This window comes from Drosophila albomicans, chromosome 2R (genome assembly GCF_009650485.2).
Source record: "Drosophila albomicans strain 15112-1751.03 chromosome 2R, ASM965048v2, whole genome shotgun sequence".
NCBI lineage: Eukaryota > Metazoa > Arthropoda > Insecta > Diptera > Drosophilidae > Drosophila > Drosophila albomicans.
In genome coordinates this window covers 22,588,587-22,606,737 of record NC_047631.2, presented here as the reverse complement: position 1 = coordinate 22,606,737, position 18,151 = coordinate 22,588,587, and the positions used below count along the sequence as shown (strand labels likewise).

The 18,151-nt window shown below is 40.1% G+C and overlaps 4 protein-coding genes across 4 annotated transcripts; all 4 read right to left on the bottom strand.

Moving 5' to 3' along the window:
• Nucleotides 1-694: 694 nt before the first annotated feature.
• On the bottom strand, nucleotides 695-1,541 carry LOC117574556 (succinate dehydrogenase cytochrome b560 subunit, mitochondrial). The gene is made up of 2 exons (XM_034258428.2): nucleotides 1,389-1,541; nucleotides 695-1,330 (listed from the first exon to the last, which is right to left on the bottom strand). Coding segments are annotated over exons 1-2 (516 nt in total). The 5' UTR covers nucleotides 1,391-1,541; the 3' UTR covers nucleotides 695-816.
• Nucleotides 1,542-1,669: 128 nt separating this feature from the next.
• LOC117574554 (hexokinase type 2) lies at nucleotides 1,670-3,152 on the bottom strand. The gene has a single exon (XM_034258426.2). It carries the CDS (start codon nucleotides 3,035-3,037, stop codon nucleotides 1,685-1,687), a length of 1,353 nt encoding a protein of 450 aa, XP_034114317.1. The 5' UTR covers nucleotides 3,038-3,152; the 3' UTR covers nucleotides 1,670-1,684.
• A 373-nt stretch (nucleotides 3,153-3,525) lies between these two features.
• Nucleotides 3,526-5,021, bottom strand: LOC117574553 (hexokinase type 1). Its single transcript, XM_034258424.2, has one exon. The coding sequence runs from the start codon at nucleotides 4,923-4,925 to the stop codon at nucleotides 3,555-3,557; it is 1,371 nt and encodes a 456-aa protein (XP_034114315.1). The 5' UTR covers nucleotides 4,926-5,021; the 3' UTR covers nucleotides 3,526-3,554.
• A 175-nt stretch (nucleotides 5,022-5,196) lies between these two features.
• LOC117574555 (helix-loop-helix protein delilah) lies at nucleotides 5,197-13,434 on the bottom strand. The gene is made up of 2 exons (XM_034258427.2): nucleotides 13,021-13,434; nucleotides 5,197-6,721 (listed from the first exon to the last, which is right to left on the bottom strand). The coding sequence occupies exon 2, from the start codon at nucleotides 6,719-6,721 to the stop codon at nucleotides 5,393-5,395; it is 1,329 nt and encodes a 442-aa protein (XP_034114318.1). The 5' UTR covers nucleotides 13,021-13,434; the 3' UTR covers nucleotides 5,197-5,392.
• Nucleotides 13,435-18,151: the final 4,717 nt, after the last annotated feature.

Below are 18,151 nucleotides of genomic sequence, written 5' to 3'. Positions count from 1 at the left end.
TTAGTTTAGTTATCTGAATTTCGCCTCTGAAAAAAGACCCTACTATTGAAAATGAGATTATTAAATTAATTTCGAAATTTCCCTATATATAATAATATAAATAAGAATTTATCCTAAAATACAATTTGGGGAAATAAGATTAACAGGAATGAATGTTTATAATATAGTTTATCGTTTGTCTATTTGAAGCTACTGTTTCAAATTTCTAACTAATGCAGAATACAGAGCCTCTGGATTGTAGAATAGCTAGCCTATCAAATATATTCTTATCAGTAGACGGAAAAGTGGGAGGTGGCTCTTTTAACAAATTACGGCTATCGAAAATGTAAAAGCTGCCAAAGAACCATGCATACGGAAGTCTCAGCAATTATTTACTTATTCGATTCGAAGCTGTATATTAAAAATTGTAATCACAGAATTGTTTAAGAATCACTAGAAAGTCCTCTATACTTATTATATTCAGCTACATTTGATTTAACAGAATTATGTTAAGAGCGTATGTTTGCTAACAGTTGCTTAACAGAATTGCCTGTAAGGGGGAGGTGGGTGGTTGACAAATTAAGTCTCCTATTAACATTATCTGGAGAATGCACAGTCACGATATAAAAAAAAAAAACGAAAATTAAACACGAATAGCAACAATTGGACAGTTTGTTGTTACATAACAGAGAGCGAAATAAACGCATTTGTCGAGTATAAATAAACTGTACATGTATTCTGCATTTTAACAAATTGTCAACATGTTCGCACTAGAATTTAATTTATAAGTTTACCATCATCATCCGTAGTATCATCCCGGGATTGTGGATTAGTTATTTAGATCAGTGCCAAGATGGCTGTGATGACAACGGAGGCGGCGACCATTGCATAACCGGTAGAGTAGACCTCTTTGATTTTGAGGAAACGACCGGTGTCCCACAGCAGATGACGAATACCGTTAGCGGAGTGATAACCCACAGGATAGGCGATGATGAATTTGATGGCGGTCAAGGCGCCGCCACTCAGCTGCAGACCCTCCACCATGGTCACATAGTGGCTGATGTCGTGCGACGAGATGAGGGCACCCAATCCCAGGCCCCAGACGCCAACGCCGAGAGCGAGGCCGGTGCCGCGATGCATGATCGACAGCATGGAGGTCAGCTGTGGCTTGTAGATGGTCAGATGGGGCGACATCTGGCGGCCCAGGCGTTCGTTCTTCTCGAAGAAACTCTCATCCTTCAGCGTGGAGCCAACGGAGACGACTTTCACAGAGACCTGGCGGTTAGCGGCGGCCACTTGGAGGCCCTGACGCAGCGCTGGAGAGCGCACAAGTGAACTGGTTAGTGCAAACCTAGTGGATGACAGTTAATTATCCATCGCAGTGGTGACAAAATCGTTAAATTACGTACATTCTCAACTTTTTCGCGCAAGACTTGTATGCAATGTGGCAGCAACTGACAAACAACGAAATGCCAAACACGATATATATCGATAATTATTGCTATCGTTACGTAACAGATTGGCTCTTTTTTGCGCTGCGCGTTAAGAGAGCAGTGCAAATGCTGTTAACAGGAGGAGCAAATTGCGTTCACATTGCGTGTGACTCATTTTTGCGTCAAACGTGCGTTGCGCAGATGCGCGGTAAATTCAAAAGCAATTTAAAATTGTTTAAAATCAATGCGACATTTTATTTGCCTCTGGCAGATTAAACGCTTACGGCAGCAATTAATGCTGCACCACGACCCGAACCATCTTCAGAAACAATCAATTCAAATTTTGCCGAGCCTTTGAGCAACTTATTCATGTTTTCCACTAGTAAGTTGTGATAATGCGGATGGTAGCGATAGACACCGCCATCGATACCCACCGAGCAATCCTTTGTATTCATTTTTTGTATAAGACAGGCAAGTACACACGACGTCAACTTAGCAGATCGCGTCGACACCGTTTGACAAATATAACGTAAACAAGCTAAATCTTTCTCCACATGCGTCCGTATGCCCATCTGATCCATAATCATGGCAGCTTGCCGATAGCTGCCCTCCGGATCGGACTCAATGTCCGAGATATAGCTGGTCTGGAAACGCCATTTCTCGTGAATGGCCTGCGAATCGAGGCCCTTGAACAACAGTCCCTTACCCATCAGCTCGACGACCACATGACGCACCAATTCACCCAGATACATACCAGAGATGCACTTCTCAAGGGTTTGTCGCTTCGGATTTATCGACTGCTTATCGACCGCATTATCGTAGGGTGTTCGAATGAAATCCAAGACTCCATTATCACCAAATGCGCCCAACTCGCAGTTGACAATCATGTTGGGCTTATTGCTGGTCTGATATCCCTCGAGCATTTCGGTGTTGCTCGTCTTCTCCACATAGCAGGCATTGCTGCCGGTGCCGACGATCAGACCAATCCGGCAATTCCGATTGCCAAAGGCGCAGGACATGAGGGTTCCCGTCGTGTCGTTAAGTATGGCCACAATGCGTACCTTGAGATCGCCACGTCGATTGATGGCATCCTGAAGAAGTTCGACGACATTTTTGCCAACGACACCATCGCACTTGAAGCCCTTGGTCCAGGTAATCATGATGCCCTTGTTGATGCCGACCTGTTTCAGGGGAAACGAGAATGTGAAGCCCAGCGGCAGGTTTTCCTTCTCGATGTGATAGTCCTTGCAAAAGCTGGACAAACATTCGGCGATGAAATCAAACAAATTCTTGCCGGGACCCTCCATTAGTGTATGGCTAATCACATAACTCTTGGACTCAATATCGATCTCGGTTTCACTTCGCAGCGTCACCAGCAACACACGGAAATTTGTGCCGCCCAAATCGAGAGCCAAATACTTGCCACGCTCCTTGCCCGTGGGCAGGTCCTGCACATAGGTGATGAAGCATTTGACCACAGCTCGCGGATGCGTATCCTTGGCCAGACCCATTTTGATCTCCTTGGTCAAGCGTTGAACGATCTCCTCCATGTTTGCATCGCTTATGTCGAACTTCTTGCAGAGCTCGTATGCCTCTGGAAAATCTCGTTGTGGGTTCGCCGCCATCTTCCAGAGACTTGGTCGCAAATTTAAAAATTGAAAATTTTGATATTCTCGATTTATGATCGAGTCGTCAGATAAATTCGAAACTAAATCCGAAACATTTTACATTTTTATGGCTTAGTTTAGGGTTTGACAATTGCTTCCAAAATGACTAGGATTCAATTTAATTTAAATATAATTAGTATAGGTTAAAACCCCCAACCCTCTGATATATGACAAAAAAAAGTATTGGCTAAAATGCGTGCTATGGTTTGTGTCTTAGCTTAATAATGAAATAAATATTAAATGCTTTATTCTAAAACCAATTTCCCATGTCTGTAAACTTTTAAATAGATTTGGAATGTTCTCCCTTCTTTTGGCATGATGAAGTGTTGTGTGGAAATTTTGCAAAAGCTTAATATATATCGAGCCATTTCGTCATTACAGCACAAATGGGTTAAAAACAATTCAATTCTTAAATTTTCGTTCACACTACATTAAAATTCATTTTGGAAATTCCCAATTCATTTCATAAAAGTCATCATTTATTCTGCGCTAAAGAAACAGCCAAGCCTGCCATGATGGCAGCTCCAACGCCTGGACTATCCTCGGCGACAACGATTTCAAATTTATTGTGAGGATTGGCCAACTGCTGCGTGTGACGATTGAGCACCTCCTGGTAACGGGGAAACAAGCGATAAATGCCTCCATCGACCGAAATGGAAATCTGGCTGTAGTTCATGCGATTGATCAAAGCCGCGAGACCAGCAGCCACAAGTTTGGCTGAACGATCGCAGACAACTTGGCAGATGTACTTCAACATGGCCAGATCTCGTTCCTGACAGTTGCGCATCTTGAATTTGTCCATCACCTCTTGGCCATGGACATAGACGCCCGGTGGATCAGAGACGATGCCAATCAGTGATTTCATTTCCATCTTCCAATGGATGCCAATGTAGTCCTGATTGTAATCGGTAAACATGACGCCCATGTCCATGAGACGCACCACAATCAGACGCACCAACTCGCCCAAATAAAGTGTACTAATGCACTTCTCGTAATATTTTTGACCCGGATGAGTGGAGTCCTCATCGACTAGCTTATCGAATTCGTTGCGCATAAAATCCAAATGACCATTCGCACCAAATTGCGCCCACTCCGTGTTAATGATCATCAGTGGCAACTCAGGAGAGCCCTCGTAGCGTTCACACTGTGAACTCAGCTCCACATAAGCAGCATTGGTGACGGTGCCAATAATGAGACCAATTTTCGTGTTGACGTGTGACCAGCAAAGTGCCATTAAGGAGCCCGCCGAGATGTTAATGATGCCCGCCAAATTCACCGAGATGTCCTTGTGCTTGGCTAGCGAATTGCGCAGCAACTGCACCACATCTTTGCCCACAACGCCCTGGGCGCCATAGCCCTTGGTCCAGGCCACCAACATGCCGACATCCAAGGCTAATTTATTGAGAGCAAAGGCAAAGGCAATTCCCATTGGCAGATTCTCTTTTTCCACCTTTTTCTCCTTCACAAAGATCGCAATGTTATCGGCAAGGAAATCAAACAACTGCGTGCCACGTGCTCCGGCAACTGTGTGTGGCACAATCACACACTTTGAGCTCATATAGATATCCTTCTCGCTGCTAAACTTGACCAACATAATCCGGCCATTGGTAGGCCACATTTCCAAGGCCAAAAAGCGACCACGTTCCTGTCCAGTGGGCAAATTCTGCACATAGCTGAGGAAACAGCGAATCGAGGAGCGTGCATGTGATTCTCTGCCCAGACCATTAATAATTTCTTTAGTCATGCCATTGCGGACGGTAATCAGATTTTCCTGAGTAAGATTGAAGAGTTTGCATAGCTTGTACGCTTCGGGAAAATCTGTTTCGGGATGCTCATACTTGGCCATCTTTTGTGTTGAAAAAACGTTAAATTTATATAGTTTAATCCTTTTCAGAGAATATATGTTATGTGTATAAACAACAATTCGATTTGAACAACATTTTTTGTGATTTATTTACATTTGGAAGAAAAAAAAAGATGAAATGATTGAGAAATGCTTAGTTGACTAATTTGGTTATTGGTCAAATTAAGAAACACATGGACATGGGCTGTCTGCTATGAACTGCATGCTGCGTGTGTGTGTGTTGCATGCTGATTGCTATGACACGATGAATTCCGATGTACGCTTTGTTTTGCTTTGTAATAATCTAATGTGAGGTTAGGTCTTGCAGCAATGGCGGCGCACTATCAAACTAGGTTAAACTTAAACGAACAAATGTAACAAATGTAATTGTAAATGTAAATGTAGATGTAAATGTACTCGTAATTTGTAATAATATCAATTTATCAATTAAATAATAACTAAACGCTCAGTCACGCCAGAAATATGTCCGGAAACTCGCCATGCAACAAATCGGCAAACGGATGAAAACTATCCAATGTGGCCAGAGGACTGATGCACGTCGATGGCTGCTGATCGCTGCCAAAGTCAAAGGAATCCCTCGAATGATCCAGCAGACGCAAACTCAACTCCACATCAGGTTTGTCCAGCGACGAATGCATCGAAATGGGCAAATCACCGCGAGCAGGCAACAAGGATTCGGCCGTGGCCAACAGACTCTGATAGCTGGGATCGAGGCAGTGCAGCGAATCGCTGTCGGATTCAAGCAGCAACGTATTCAGCTCACTCAGAGCCTGCTCATGCCGCATGCCCAGCAAACTGTCCGCATCCATGTTGCCAACATTGCTGCGGCTGCTGTTGCTGCTCGTGGAGGCGGCGGAGGAGAGCGAGGCATAAGCTGAGCTTGGCGAGCAGGCGGCAGCACAGAATGCTGGCGAACCCAACGAGGAGGAGGCATAACACGACTCTGGAGAACTGCTTGCCGTTGTTGCTATTGTTGTGGTTGCTGCTGCTGCTGCTGGTGACGTTGTGGTTGCTGCTGCCGATGCTGCTGCTGCCTTTGCCTGTTTGCTCTGTCGCTTCGTTGGCGTCTTTTTGTTGCTCGCCTTCGTTGGCTTCTTGGCCTTAACTGGCGGCAGTGGCTCTAACTCCATCTCATACAATGGCTCAGCATCGCCTTCACCATCAACATCGCTATCGAGACTGACATGCGCCTCACGATTGGCGCTCTCACGCAAACACTCGACAAGGAACTCACTCTCGTAGCTGGGATCCTGCAGCGATTCGCTGAGCATGCCAATGTACTTCATGGCCAGCCGCAGGGTGGTGATCTTGGTCAGCTTCTCGTTGGTGTTGGCCGCATCCTCGCCGGTTATTGACTGCGGCACACAATGACGCAGCTGCTCAAAGGCCATGTTGATCTCACGCATGCGTGTGCGCTCTCTGGCATTTGCCGTCTTTCGGCGATACTTGCTCAATGGCGGCGCTTTCGTTTTGGCCGCGTTCTTGGCCTTGGCAGCGGCTTTGACTGGCGTCGCCGTTACCATTGTCGCATCCAACTCCGTGGCCAGTTGTGTGGCAGGCAGCTCAGTTGGCAACGGTGTTGTTGAGGCCAACTCACCAGGAATGCGTTTCTGTCGCTTCTGACGCAACGAATACTTCTCGCCACGTCGACAACCAGTTGCATTGTTGGCTTTGCGTTTGCGCGTCTCCTTGACTCCCGTTGGCATCGATTGATCGGAGCTTTCCGGTTCCATGTCGAGTTCGGCGTAGTTGTGCAGCTCGTAAGTGTTCGATTTCATCTGCAACAGAAGAAGAAGTGAAAGTTTCGAGTTTAGACGTTTGTCTTCGTAATGGTTTCTTCACTGGCGTGGGCTGTGCCGCCCCAGCAATCAAAAGCAATTAACAATTTGTTTTCGAATTGCCCAAAAATGCCTCAGCTTCGGGTGTTCTATCAAAATCGACAAGCATTGAAGCGTATCTTTGGGTCTAACCCATCCGACAAACTTCCGTAAACGGTTCTAATTGGTTATACGTTATGTTATATGTGAACTGAAGTCGCTGCGGATGAAGTGCTGTCTGTGGTGTGGTGTGGTGTGGTGTGGGTGGTTCCTTCATGACGCTTTGCTTCCGTCATAAAACCCAGTGAAGCCGAAAAACGCATCAACCAAAAAGTCATAAACAAAATTCATTCTTACGAGGCAGAGGGTTGAGCAATCGAATTGGGACTTTATTAAACCAAAAAAAAAACAAAATCTAAAAAAAAAACTTGGCTGATCATACGACTGTTTGCACAATCCCAAGAAAATGCCAAACACACTCAGACGAGTAGCAAATGTAGTTTTCGACTGACTCATGCTGATCAAACTGATTGTTTTTCCAAACTAATCCTTAAATGGATAACTCAAGGTGCCACTTGCAACTCTTTAGTTTTTTTTAGCAAGCATCTAACACAAATCCACCTCAAAGATGTTAATCGATCTTCAACTTTAAGGCTACTGCGCAATTCTTGAATGCCTATCAAATTTATGCATTCAACTATCATCAATCTCCTCGGCAAATAAGTAAATACATTCGACTAAAGGCGTGGCCAAAACGCAATTGAGAATGCTTGAGTTGCGTTTGAAATTGGAGTTTCAAAATGTGTTTTATAACGATTATAAATATGCATTATTTTGAGACTATCTTTCATACATAGATTCATTTAATAGTGGTATGAATAATAATTATATTTTATTTTAAATATGCAAAAGCAAAAGATTGCAATCGATTGTCATATTTTAAATTGTGCTTTAAACGGAGTTTATACAATTTTATTAAAATAAATATTTACTCAATTCATTGCTTTAAAATGGGCTGCGAAAATGTAATATAAATACTTTATTGGTTATATTTTATCTCTTATTATTTGATCATTAACATATTTACCGGCAATTTAATTGCGTATACTTAAATTTAGCTTCCTATGACGTTTGCTGCTGTCGTAGTGATGATTAAATTGGCAAATTAAATTCCAATTAGAAAATTTGTTGGTTGCGTGAAGCCAACTAAATGTTTGAATATTTTTCGAAAAGTTATCTTTTTTGTTGTCTCAGTTTGTAACAATTGTTGATGTACATTTGTGGAAAGAAAGTTTTGCTTTTTTGTTGTATTTGTTTTTTGTTTTGTTTTGTTTTTTTTTTGTGGTAGGTCAACTGTACTAAATAGTTGGCATTACTTTTTCCACAAGTTGCAGTTGATTTTTTTCTGTTTGTATTTATTTTTTGCGGTTGCGGTTGAGTCTAACTAAGTAAAAAATAACAACATGCACAAACGGGCAACAGAGTAACGGCAAAAACGAATAGAAATTGTTAATGAATGCATTTTAATGCAAGAATTAAGTTACATGAAATGTAACTTGAAGCCGACACAACGTCATCAGCAGCAACAGCAGCAGCCAACAACAAGTTGCAGTCCGCCTAAGCAGAATGTCGAATGTTTTCTGCATCGATGCTAACGCCCTTGCCGTTGGTTGCATGGTTTGTGCCTTGGCCTCATAAACACAACAGCCAACAGCTAAGAGCTCTCTGTGTTTGTGTGCAGAGGTGTAAATATGAGGAGATTGATTGCAATCATTGTCGCGAGGAGAGAAGGGAGAAGCGTGTGGTGTCCATGTCAGGTTCACTTAAATGGACAATTTAGTGCAGATTGCCAAAATTGGCATCAGATTCTTGATGTTGCTGCTGCTGTTGCCCCACCTCATTGCTAGCCACTTGTTGCATAGCTTTGACCATTCCAAGACTTGAAACAAGTTGCTCTTGTTGTTGTCTGCACTTTTCATCGACAAACAGTTAATCGGGCTATAAGACACGTCCACAGAGTGAAAGACTGTCTTGTTGTTGCTTTCTTAAACTGCATTTAGCACAAACTTAAACTCAATTGATTGTCTGCTATATAATCTTAATGTTCAGTTTGCAACAAATGCTACTCAAAGCTGCCACTTTCAACACGTTCCACTGCAAATAAGAACAACAAAAAATCACTTTGTTCTGCATTCGTGACTGCTTTTCCTTCCTTGCTTCTCCTGATTTGCATTGCAATTAATTTTTGGCCACGCGACTTTAGTTGAATTGAATCATGAAATCTAAAAGGCGTCGACGAAACGAATTCAACGACTATTGGTTGATCTTTTTGAAGGTTTGAAGGAAATGATTAAATATAATTTAAGCGAAGCCAACAAAATATATTTTTGTTAATCTTGGGAGTTATTAAAGTTGAACATAATCTTTTTCACATTACATTTTATACAATTATTGACTGTTTAACTTATAAAAATAATATTATATAAAAAGAATCATTTCAATGAAGTAATAAAGGAATAAATTGAAGTTTATTTGGGTACAAATTTCTGCATTTTTGCTTTAGGAAATTCTTACTTTCTTTCTTGCTCTTCGATTCACTTGATGTAGTATTTTTGTAGAACTTAAGTAAAATTAAAATAAAAATAATTTTTCCATATAATTCTAATTTAATTTATATGTTATTTAATCACGAATTTGCTGAAGGGTTTTTATATTGTAATATTAAAATAATGAGTTTACTTTTTAAAATGAATTTTTAGATGCGAACTAATGAATCTCAATTCAACTGTTTTAAATGTGTTCTTCGTGTTCTTTAACGTAATGAAGTATTCATATAGACTTTATTGCTTTGCTTTGATTATCTTAAAATTAATTTGAAGTGCAAATCAAATTTGCTAGCTAATATGCCCTTTTAGGATCCCCATTTGAAGTGTATTGAGGTGCACAAAAAGTTTACGCGACATGCAAGAAACAAGGTGCAATTAAGAGCACTGAAATTTCACAGTTGCCCCTGCGGCACGAGACGCCTTCCTCGTTGCCTGCTCTTCCGCTACCCGATGAGGTTCGTCTTGGTTTGCGGTTTGGTTTTGCTTGTGGCGCCAAAATGACGTGAAAATTAGCAAGTTCCGTGTGCTGGGTCTACAAATTGTATGCGATTAAAGGTATTCGCGGCTAATAAATGTTGTTGAACAAACAGGCCGTCGGTATCAGAAGTGGGGCAAAGTGGCCAGCGTCGAAGGCGTGACTGGAGTCGTGGCCACAGGATGTGCAGGATGTGCAGGTAGCGCCACAGGATGCGGCGCAGGCTTTTTGCACTTTCTCGCCTTTTGCTGATTGGAAAATTTTGAAGCGGCGCTTCTGTTTTGGCTGGCTGCTTAAGTTTTCAATTACTCGACGGCACAATACGAAACCAATTGAAATGTGCAGACAACAAATGCACTCTTCCCCTTCCCTTTCCCCTTATCAACTTCTGTTACCCGCTCACCCGTTTAGCATTCTCATGCAACAACAACACCAACAACAACAACAATAAGAGCAGAGTAGACAAAAGGCGCGTCGTGCGTGCGTCGAGGCGTGAAGAGGGGCAGCAACAAGCTGCAAGAGGCAGACGCAGGGCGAGGTTCATTTTCAAATTTTTGTGTTTTGTTTTTGTTTTTGTTTTTGTGGATGTTCATTTTTTTTTTTGTTTTTTTTTTTTTTTTTAGGTACTGCAGGGAGTAGCTAGCTGTCTATCCAAAGTGCACTTGAAACTGCCGACGAGCAACATTTCCTCTCCTCTTTCCCCTCTGCCTCAACCCGGTTGCAGTCGCTGCATTTTTAGGTGTAGCCATTAAATTTAGAACTTTTTCTGCACGCTTGTCTGCACGCCACAAAGTGAGTTCTACGTATATGTGAGAGTCTGTGTATTTGTGTGTGTGTGTGTGTCAGAGTGGGGGTGTGCCTGAAGGGGGGCGGCAGGCGAATAGTCGGGTGCGGTTAAATGGAAAATGAAGCGTCTGCTGGAAAAAGTGTATGAAAAATGCGAGAAAAGCTGTGCAGAAAATAAGGGGGGAATAAGAGATGAGTGCTTCATACAAAGTCTGCTTGGCAACTGAATATTTTAGAAGATCATAAGAAGCGAAAAATACGAATAATATTCAAAATGCGATCTATTCTTTTGTTTTACTAAGAGAAGAATACAGTCCGTGTTTTACTAAAACATAGTTAACAATACTTCTTCTTTAAATTACAAAAAAGTTTTGCTGCCAAAAATTACAAATATTTACTTTATAATAGTTAAGAATAATATTTCAAATAATAATATTTTTGCTTATTTTATAAATAAAAACTAAAGCTTGCTTTGCAAAAATATTTATTAAAAAAATATAAAGAGTTTTCTAAATTAAATCGAGTTAATACACAAAAGCAACTGAATATTTTAGACTATGAGAAATAAGCGAAAGAAGATGCTGAAAATTAATGATTTCTTCACAAATATTTTCAATAATATTCACTACAATAAGTTAATTTTTTTTTCGCTGGTAATTCCAAAATATGAGATAAATAAAATAAAATTATTCAAAAAGAAATTCAATGTGTGATTTAGTAAGATGAAAAATATTCTATTAAGTTATAAAAAAGTCTAGATTGCTTAAGACTTTTTTTTTCCAGAATATTTAATTCTAACGTATATATTTTTGATTCAGAAACCTATTCCATTTCTAGTTTAAAAACTGCCCTCGCGTTGTGTGCATATCTCTATAGAGTCTGACTGACTCAGATTTTCTGTTTTTGCCACAGCTCTAAAATTAGTTTTTATTGTATGCAGGTTTTTCGTTCTTTCTCTCTTTTCGATTTGTGATTCTTAATTTTGCTTTTTGTGGAAAGCATCAAATTCAGCTTCTTCTTCCTGTGCTTCTTGATGCATCTTTTGTTGCTGCATTTGCCATTGTTGTTGTTGTTGTTTTATCTTGTCTCGTGCTGTTGCCAGTTGCCAGTTGCATGCTGCTGCTGCTGTTATTGTTGTTTTTGGGTACATCTGCGTCTCGTGTTGTTGCCGTTGGGCGGCTGCGCTTTTTTATTTTTAGGCAGCCAGCGGCAAAGTTCTGATTTTAATTCCTTCTCTTGCTTTTATTGTGTTTGATTCGTTTTTTTTTTTGTCTTTTGCTTTTGCATCTTTCAATTTTGATGTTGTTTCTGTATGCCTTTTGCTTTGTTTGCGCCTTTGTTGACTTGCTCCGCATGAGTTTGTTTGATTTTCCATTTAAGTTGAGTTTGTATATTAAAATTGGCACACGTTGCGTATGTGTGATATGTTTGTGTTTACATTCGACATGGCAATCTTCCACTCTCTATCTCTATCTCTCTCTCTCTCTATTTTGGTAGCTTCGTGCGGTTTTGTATTACCCATTAGCTTGTTGTTTTTGTCTCTGATTTTGATTTGCGTGATTTTTGACAGGTTTCCACCGTTTGCTTTTTGGCTAATTCCCTTTGTTTTTTTCCTATTCAACGTTTTGGGGATGTGTGACGTGACAACAGCTGTTCCCACATTTAAGCAGCATTTGGGTCAACGGGCCATGGACCAACTTTGGCAACAAAAACGAATAATTTCACAGGCAACACATATTTTAATTTTTAAATAGCTTCACAAATGTTTAGTTGATCTGATAAATGGTGAAAGGTTTGTTTACAAACGTAACAAAAAATCTAATAAAACTGTGCACTAAATCAAGCATAATAAATAAATAAATAGCAAAGCAAAAACAAATAAATTGTCTCTACAAGACAAAGATGAAGTTGAAGAGATATATTTAATTGTATTTATACAGAGATCTGGAATTCCGGTTTAAATAAAATGCCAAATATTTGTGCAGATCTTGAATCATTGTCTGACTCAGATTAATGCATTTGAACGCTTCTCCAGCCAAAAAATATCTCTAGACAAATTCATCGCCAGTTCATGTAGGGACAAACAAAGAGACTGGGACTGAGACAGAGACAGAGGCCTGTCTGGAAACCCAACCCCCAAAGGCATGGTGTGAAAACTGTTGACAAGTTGGATGTGCCTATGTGAGGGGAAGAAGCGAACCAAAAGTTTTCAACACCTTGGGCAAATAAATGCTTCGCTTTCCACTGTGTTGCGTCTCCCCATTTGCTGCTGCTGTTGCTGCTGCTACTTCTTATACTTATAATATACGCTCGATGCTTGTCTATTTTTATTGATACAACAACAGCAATAACAAGAGATCATAGCATATGAAATATGTAGATTTTGTATTTACCTTTTCGATTTCATAAATCCAAAAATGTGCGAGGTGCCAGGCTGATTGTAGTTTTTTTGTTGTTTTATTTTTAATTTATAATTTCATTTATAGCAGTTATCACTTATAATTTTTGAATTTTCAAGTTATTTTAAATATTCACACAGCACTTTAAATTGAAATTGTGTTTGCCTTCTTTTTTTTTAAATTTATTTGTTTTTTATTTATTTGTTGTGAATTAAAAACGAAACTGAATTCGATTTCGGATGTGATTTTCAATTAAAATTCCACAGCATCAGCTAATTAGTCATAGAATTTGTTGTTTTGTGTGACTCTATTTTAAATTAACGCTTGCCTCATGCATAAACTTGGCAGATTAACACAACCAAAATAAATTTTTTGTTTTGATTTTGGATTTTATTATTATTTTTATTTCCTCGACAGCAAACTAGTTTTTTTTTTTCTTTTAGTTTGTCTTTGATTTATTTTTAGTTTTTTGTTGTCATTTTCGCTGATTAGTTGATTGGGTTTTTAGTTGCCGAAAAAAAGAGAATTCGATTAGTATCCGTTGGATACGCACTGCAACTGAATGCGAGGGAAAGCCTCAAAGAACAGTATTTGTTTTCCAAAACGTGCGAGCCGCGTGTGTCAGCAATGCGCCTGCGATATGTATCTGTGTGTGTGTCAGTGTGTGAGGCCGGCTGCTAAAAATATCCGTGAGTACGCGCGCTGCGGATGCCGCTGTAGCTGTTGCTGCTGCTTCTGCTGCTGTTGCTGCTGCTGTGTATCTATGTATCTGTATCCAATAACCCGAGTTGGCGCACAAAAATACACGGCCCGCCGCTAAGTTGGTTTGCTTCTAGATTGTTGGAGAAAGGTGCGCGTTCTGCGTTCTGTGACTGCTTCTGCGTTTGCGACTTTTCAATCTGTGCGACCGTTTGCTGCGCCTGTCCGCTATGCACTGAGCAGTGTTTTGTCAACGTCGCTGTCTCGTTGCTGCCCGTTTTTGTGCCCGTCTCCCGTCAATGTCGTCCACTCAGCTGAAGTGTGTCTATGTTGGGGCAGCACCAGCAGCCAACAAGCGCTTGCTTGGCTTTGACTCCGTTACCGATCGAGTCGAGTAGGCTTATTGCTTTTGGGCCAGTTTTGTTGCCCACACAGCGAAACAATTGAGAACTGAGAACTGATCACAGAACTGCGACCCGGCACTTGTCTGTGTTGTGTTGTGTTGTGTTGTGCGCTAAGCGTGCGGTGCGCTATTGAAACGATCAATGAATGAAATGCGGCATTAAAAACGCAGCACTTTACGTTTGTATCTTACAGATACGACTGCGATTGCGATTGCGACGACTGGAAGCGAGCCTCGACAGCCGACCAATAAACCGCTAAACCCACTGCCACCGCTGTTTGGTTTGTTTTCTGTGACGAGATCGCAGCTCACACCGCCAACACACTCGCACACACACAAACACAGCGATCGTCATTGAAGGCAGAGCCGTAGACCCAAATCCCCGCTGAGCAAGAAAACCAGTTCTTATAGTGCTTAACGCTTATTGTTGCTCTCCATGCCATGCCATGCCACTTCACTCACTCACTCACCCACTCACCCACTCAATTCACTTGCCTTGTGTGGGTGTCTCTGCGTTGGCAGGCCGGTCGAACCGATCCGATCCGATGCGATGTGATGCGATCCGAAGTGAGGCGATCGCATCGTTTTGCTCGTTTCGCTCTTGAGTGACTTTTTTTTTTGGATATACATTGGAAATTGTGTTAAGTTTTCGTTTTCATTTCGAGTTGAGCACATTTCACACATAGTTCTCTTCGACTCACTCGCTCTCTCTCTCTCTCTGTCTCTCGGTATGATCTAATATTGCCAGGCAGTTATTTATTTAAATTTATTAGCAATTTTTTATTTATGTTGCTGCGCCGTTTGACATTCATTTATATCAGTCAAACATTGTTATGGCTTACAGTATGTTAATTTGTGACTACCTTCAAGATTTCTCAGCCAGATTTTTGAACATCATTTGAACAGTGGCCCAACGGATTCTAATCACAACTAGTAGTTGAAGCTCTATTCAGAATGATGATCGCATAGTTATAAGTATGTTTGTTCATCTCTAGTATGTTAATGAAATAACTTAATTGTGCTGAGCATTCTCGACTGCACAATGCCACACACTCGACTAAGACTTGAGTGACATAATAGAGAAGCAGCGGCTTAGAGTTGAAAATAACTTAGAATCTATTCAAAATGAAATTTAATAGCACTCGAACATTTGGAAATTCAATCTGCCTCCTTTTGAAATTTTCGAGTAGAAGGTTAATTTTAATTCTAAAGTGTTTCAGCCTCTTTAGTATTGTAGTTTGCAAAACTTGCGTGAATTGTGCTACTTTGATTTTAATGAAATAACTACTATCAAAACTCACGGAACAAGTCACACAGCACGTGTTCGGGTAACTTAAGTTGACAACACGAGATTGTTATTGTTATAAATTTTGCTTTGAAATCTCGTGTTTGTCAGCTTAACTTCCCTGACAGTAATTACTTTTTTGTGTGACGTGGGCATATTATTTATATGGGTTGTTAAATTGTTTTGGAACTCGGAGACACTGAAGTGTATTCTAAAAATATACAAACACTTCACACAATTTATTTTGCAATTGTTCAGATAAGAATTGAAGTTCACTGCAACTGAATTAGTATTCTTTTCAAAGTGTTCTAGTTAACGTGACACACCTGTTATAAAAGTTCACACCAGAGTTGCATTCTGATCTTATTTAAGGCTTCAAGGCGGAATTATAATACAAAGTGAAAATTGTTGCCAATTATCTGATAAAAATCTTACAAAAATCTGTATGAATATTATCGAAATAAATCAAATTTATAACATACAAATCGAACATTTTATTGTTGTGGTTTTTGCATTGTTTTGATATCAACTTGACATTCAAATTAGTTAAGCCGCTTTGCCGTTTCATTTTGTTATGGAACAATTGTGTTACGGTCATTTATTATTTATTTGGAAAATAATAATTATAATTAACTGGCAAGAGGCAAATAGTTAATTGCAAAATGAATTTACTCCTGCAGGCAAAACAACAAGTTGTATGACGACATTCGTGATACAGATATATGTATATATGTATATAAACAATATTCATACTCATGTATGAATATTTAGACAAATTGCTGGCTGACAGAGTCACTGACTGACTGAATGACAAAGCGACTGATCGAGCGATCGACAAGAGCAGCAGCTCTCCGTCTGACTGACTGACTGATCATTTGTCTGTCGATCAGCCTGTGATTGTTGTTGTTGTTGTCTTGGCGCTTTTGTTGTTCTGGCATAAATAAATAAATCATGATGACAACAGTTAAATTTGATTATAATTTATCAACAGCATCGTCAGCTGGTCAGCTGGTCAGCTCTGTCTCGCTGTAGAAGTACGCTTAAGTAGCATAAATTTGTTCATGTCGCAAGGTCATCGAGTGAAAAATTAAGGCATGCAACATTAATTTGATTTGCGTGCGAATCAAAATGCTTGTTTTGGGGAGTGTCTTGAAAAACACTATCATCATGCAGCAAGAGAGATACAAGCATATAAATACAAATTGGCCAATATTGTTGGCCATAATATGCTGACAACTTAATCTATTGCCAAGTCCAACGACAGGAACATGACCAAACGAGCCATAATTAAAAAACACAAACGTCACATGTATTTTTTATGCTTTTGTTTTATGCTCAAGATACGAGAACCCAGGGCCATTGCTAGAGGGGGCGTATCAGATCTTAAAGTTGTTTAGATAATTCAATTCCTCCACTCGAATGCTGTGAATTAACATAATGAAGTGGTGTCTTTTTTTGTAGTTGTAGATTCTCACTGATTGATCCCCCTTGGTAGGCGACGACTCTGCGTTTGTGAATTGTTTATGTAAATATTCTGAGCCGGCTCTATACGCATTTGAATATTTCTACTTTGGCTTTTAATTACCAGCCTGCAAATCGCATTTGCCTTAATATGGTCACAAAACGCGAGTCCAAGTCTATGACTCGATGGGGGTACTCGAATCGCGCTCTCCGTTGGCCCGAGCCCGCTTAGGAAGTTGGATTCGACTCGCCCGGCCTTTTATGGCTAGCTTTGGGAAAGCGGTGAGAAAGCAAAACTCTCAATCTCAGTCACGGTCTTGGTCTCAGTCTCTTTCTTTGTCTCAGTCTCTGGCTCAGTCTCAAGCTTAGCTTGTCTAATTGTGAGCATCGCTTTGGGCCAGCTTCATGACAAGTTGTTGGCGTCGCTGTTAACGGCGATCGCGTTGGCGTTGAGGGGGCGACGACGACGCTGATTTTATTTATATTTTTACGTAAATTTATTATTACAAATATTGTTATTGCCGCTTTCAAGCGGAAATACACTCAAAATACCAGCCAGCCAGCCAGTGAGCCACCCACGCATCAAGCCCAACTCAAAGCCATAACAACAACCACCTGCACTTTGTTGCGCCAACTCATTCGCTCGTTCATTCATTCATTCATGGGGAAGTGGAAGCTGGCAAAACGATCTTTGGCTAAGGCCAAGATAGCCACTTCAGTGGAATCGACCAGCGAATTGTCGAGCGGAAATGCCGAGCGATTAAGTTGTTGTTTTTAATTAATTTTATATGCATTTTCATTCAGTTTTTTTTGTTTTTTGTTTTTTCTTTTCAACATATAAGCGTAATTTGCATAGTTGACGGCCGCCTAGAAAGTGTCTGAAGTTTTTGGGAAGTGTGGGCGCTGGATAATATGAATAAATTGAATTTTTCATTTATGAATGGCATAGTAAAAATTGTTGTTAATCAAGGGGATTTTTTAATGATTCACCTACGTATGATTATAATCTTAGTTGAATAGAATGAAATACACTTTAACAAATAATTAACTACATTTTGTATAAGCTGAAGGCCGTGTTAATTTTAAATATATCTAACTATTATATAAATAATAAACCATTTTATATTTTCTTGTAAAACTTGTTTTTAATTTTAGATTTTTCAATTTATTTTAGAAATAATATTTTTGTTATTTGTATAACTTTATTTTAATGTACAAATGTTTTCTCAAGGCTGACTTTTGATAGATCACTTTAAATTAATAAATTAATAAGTTCT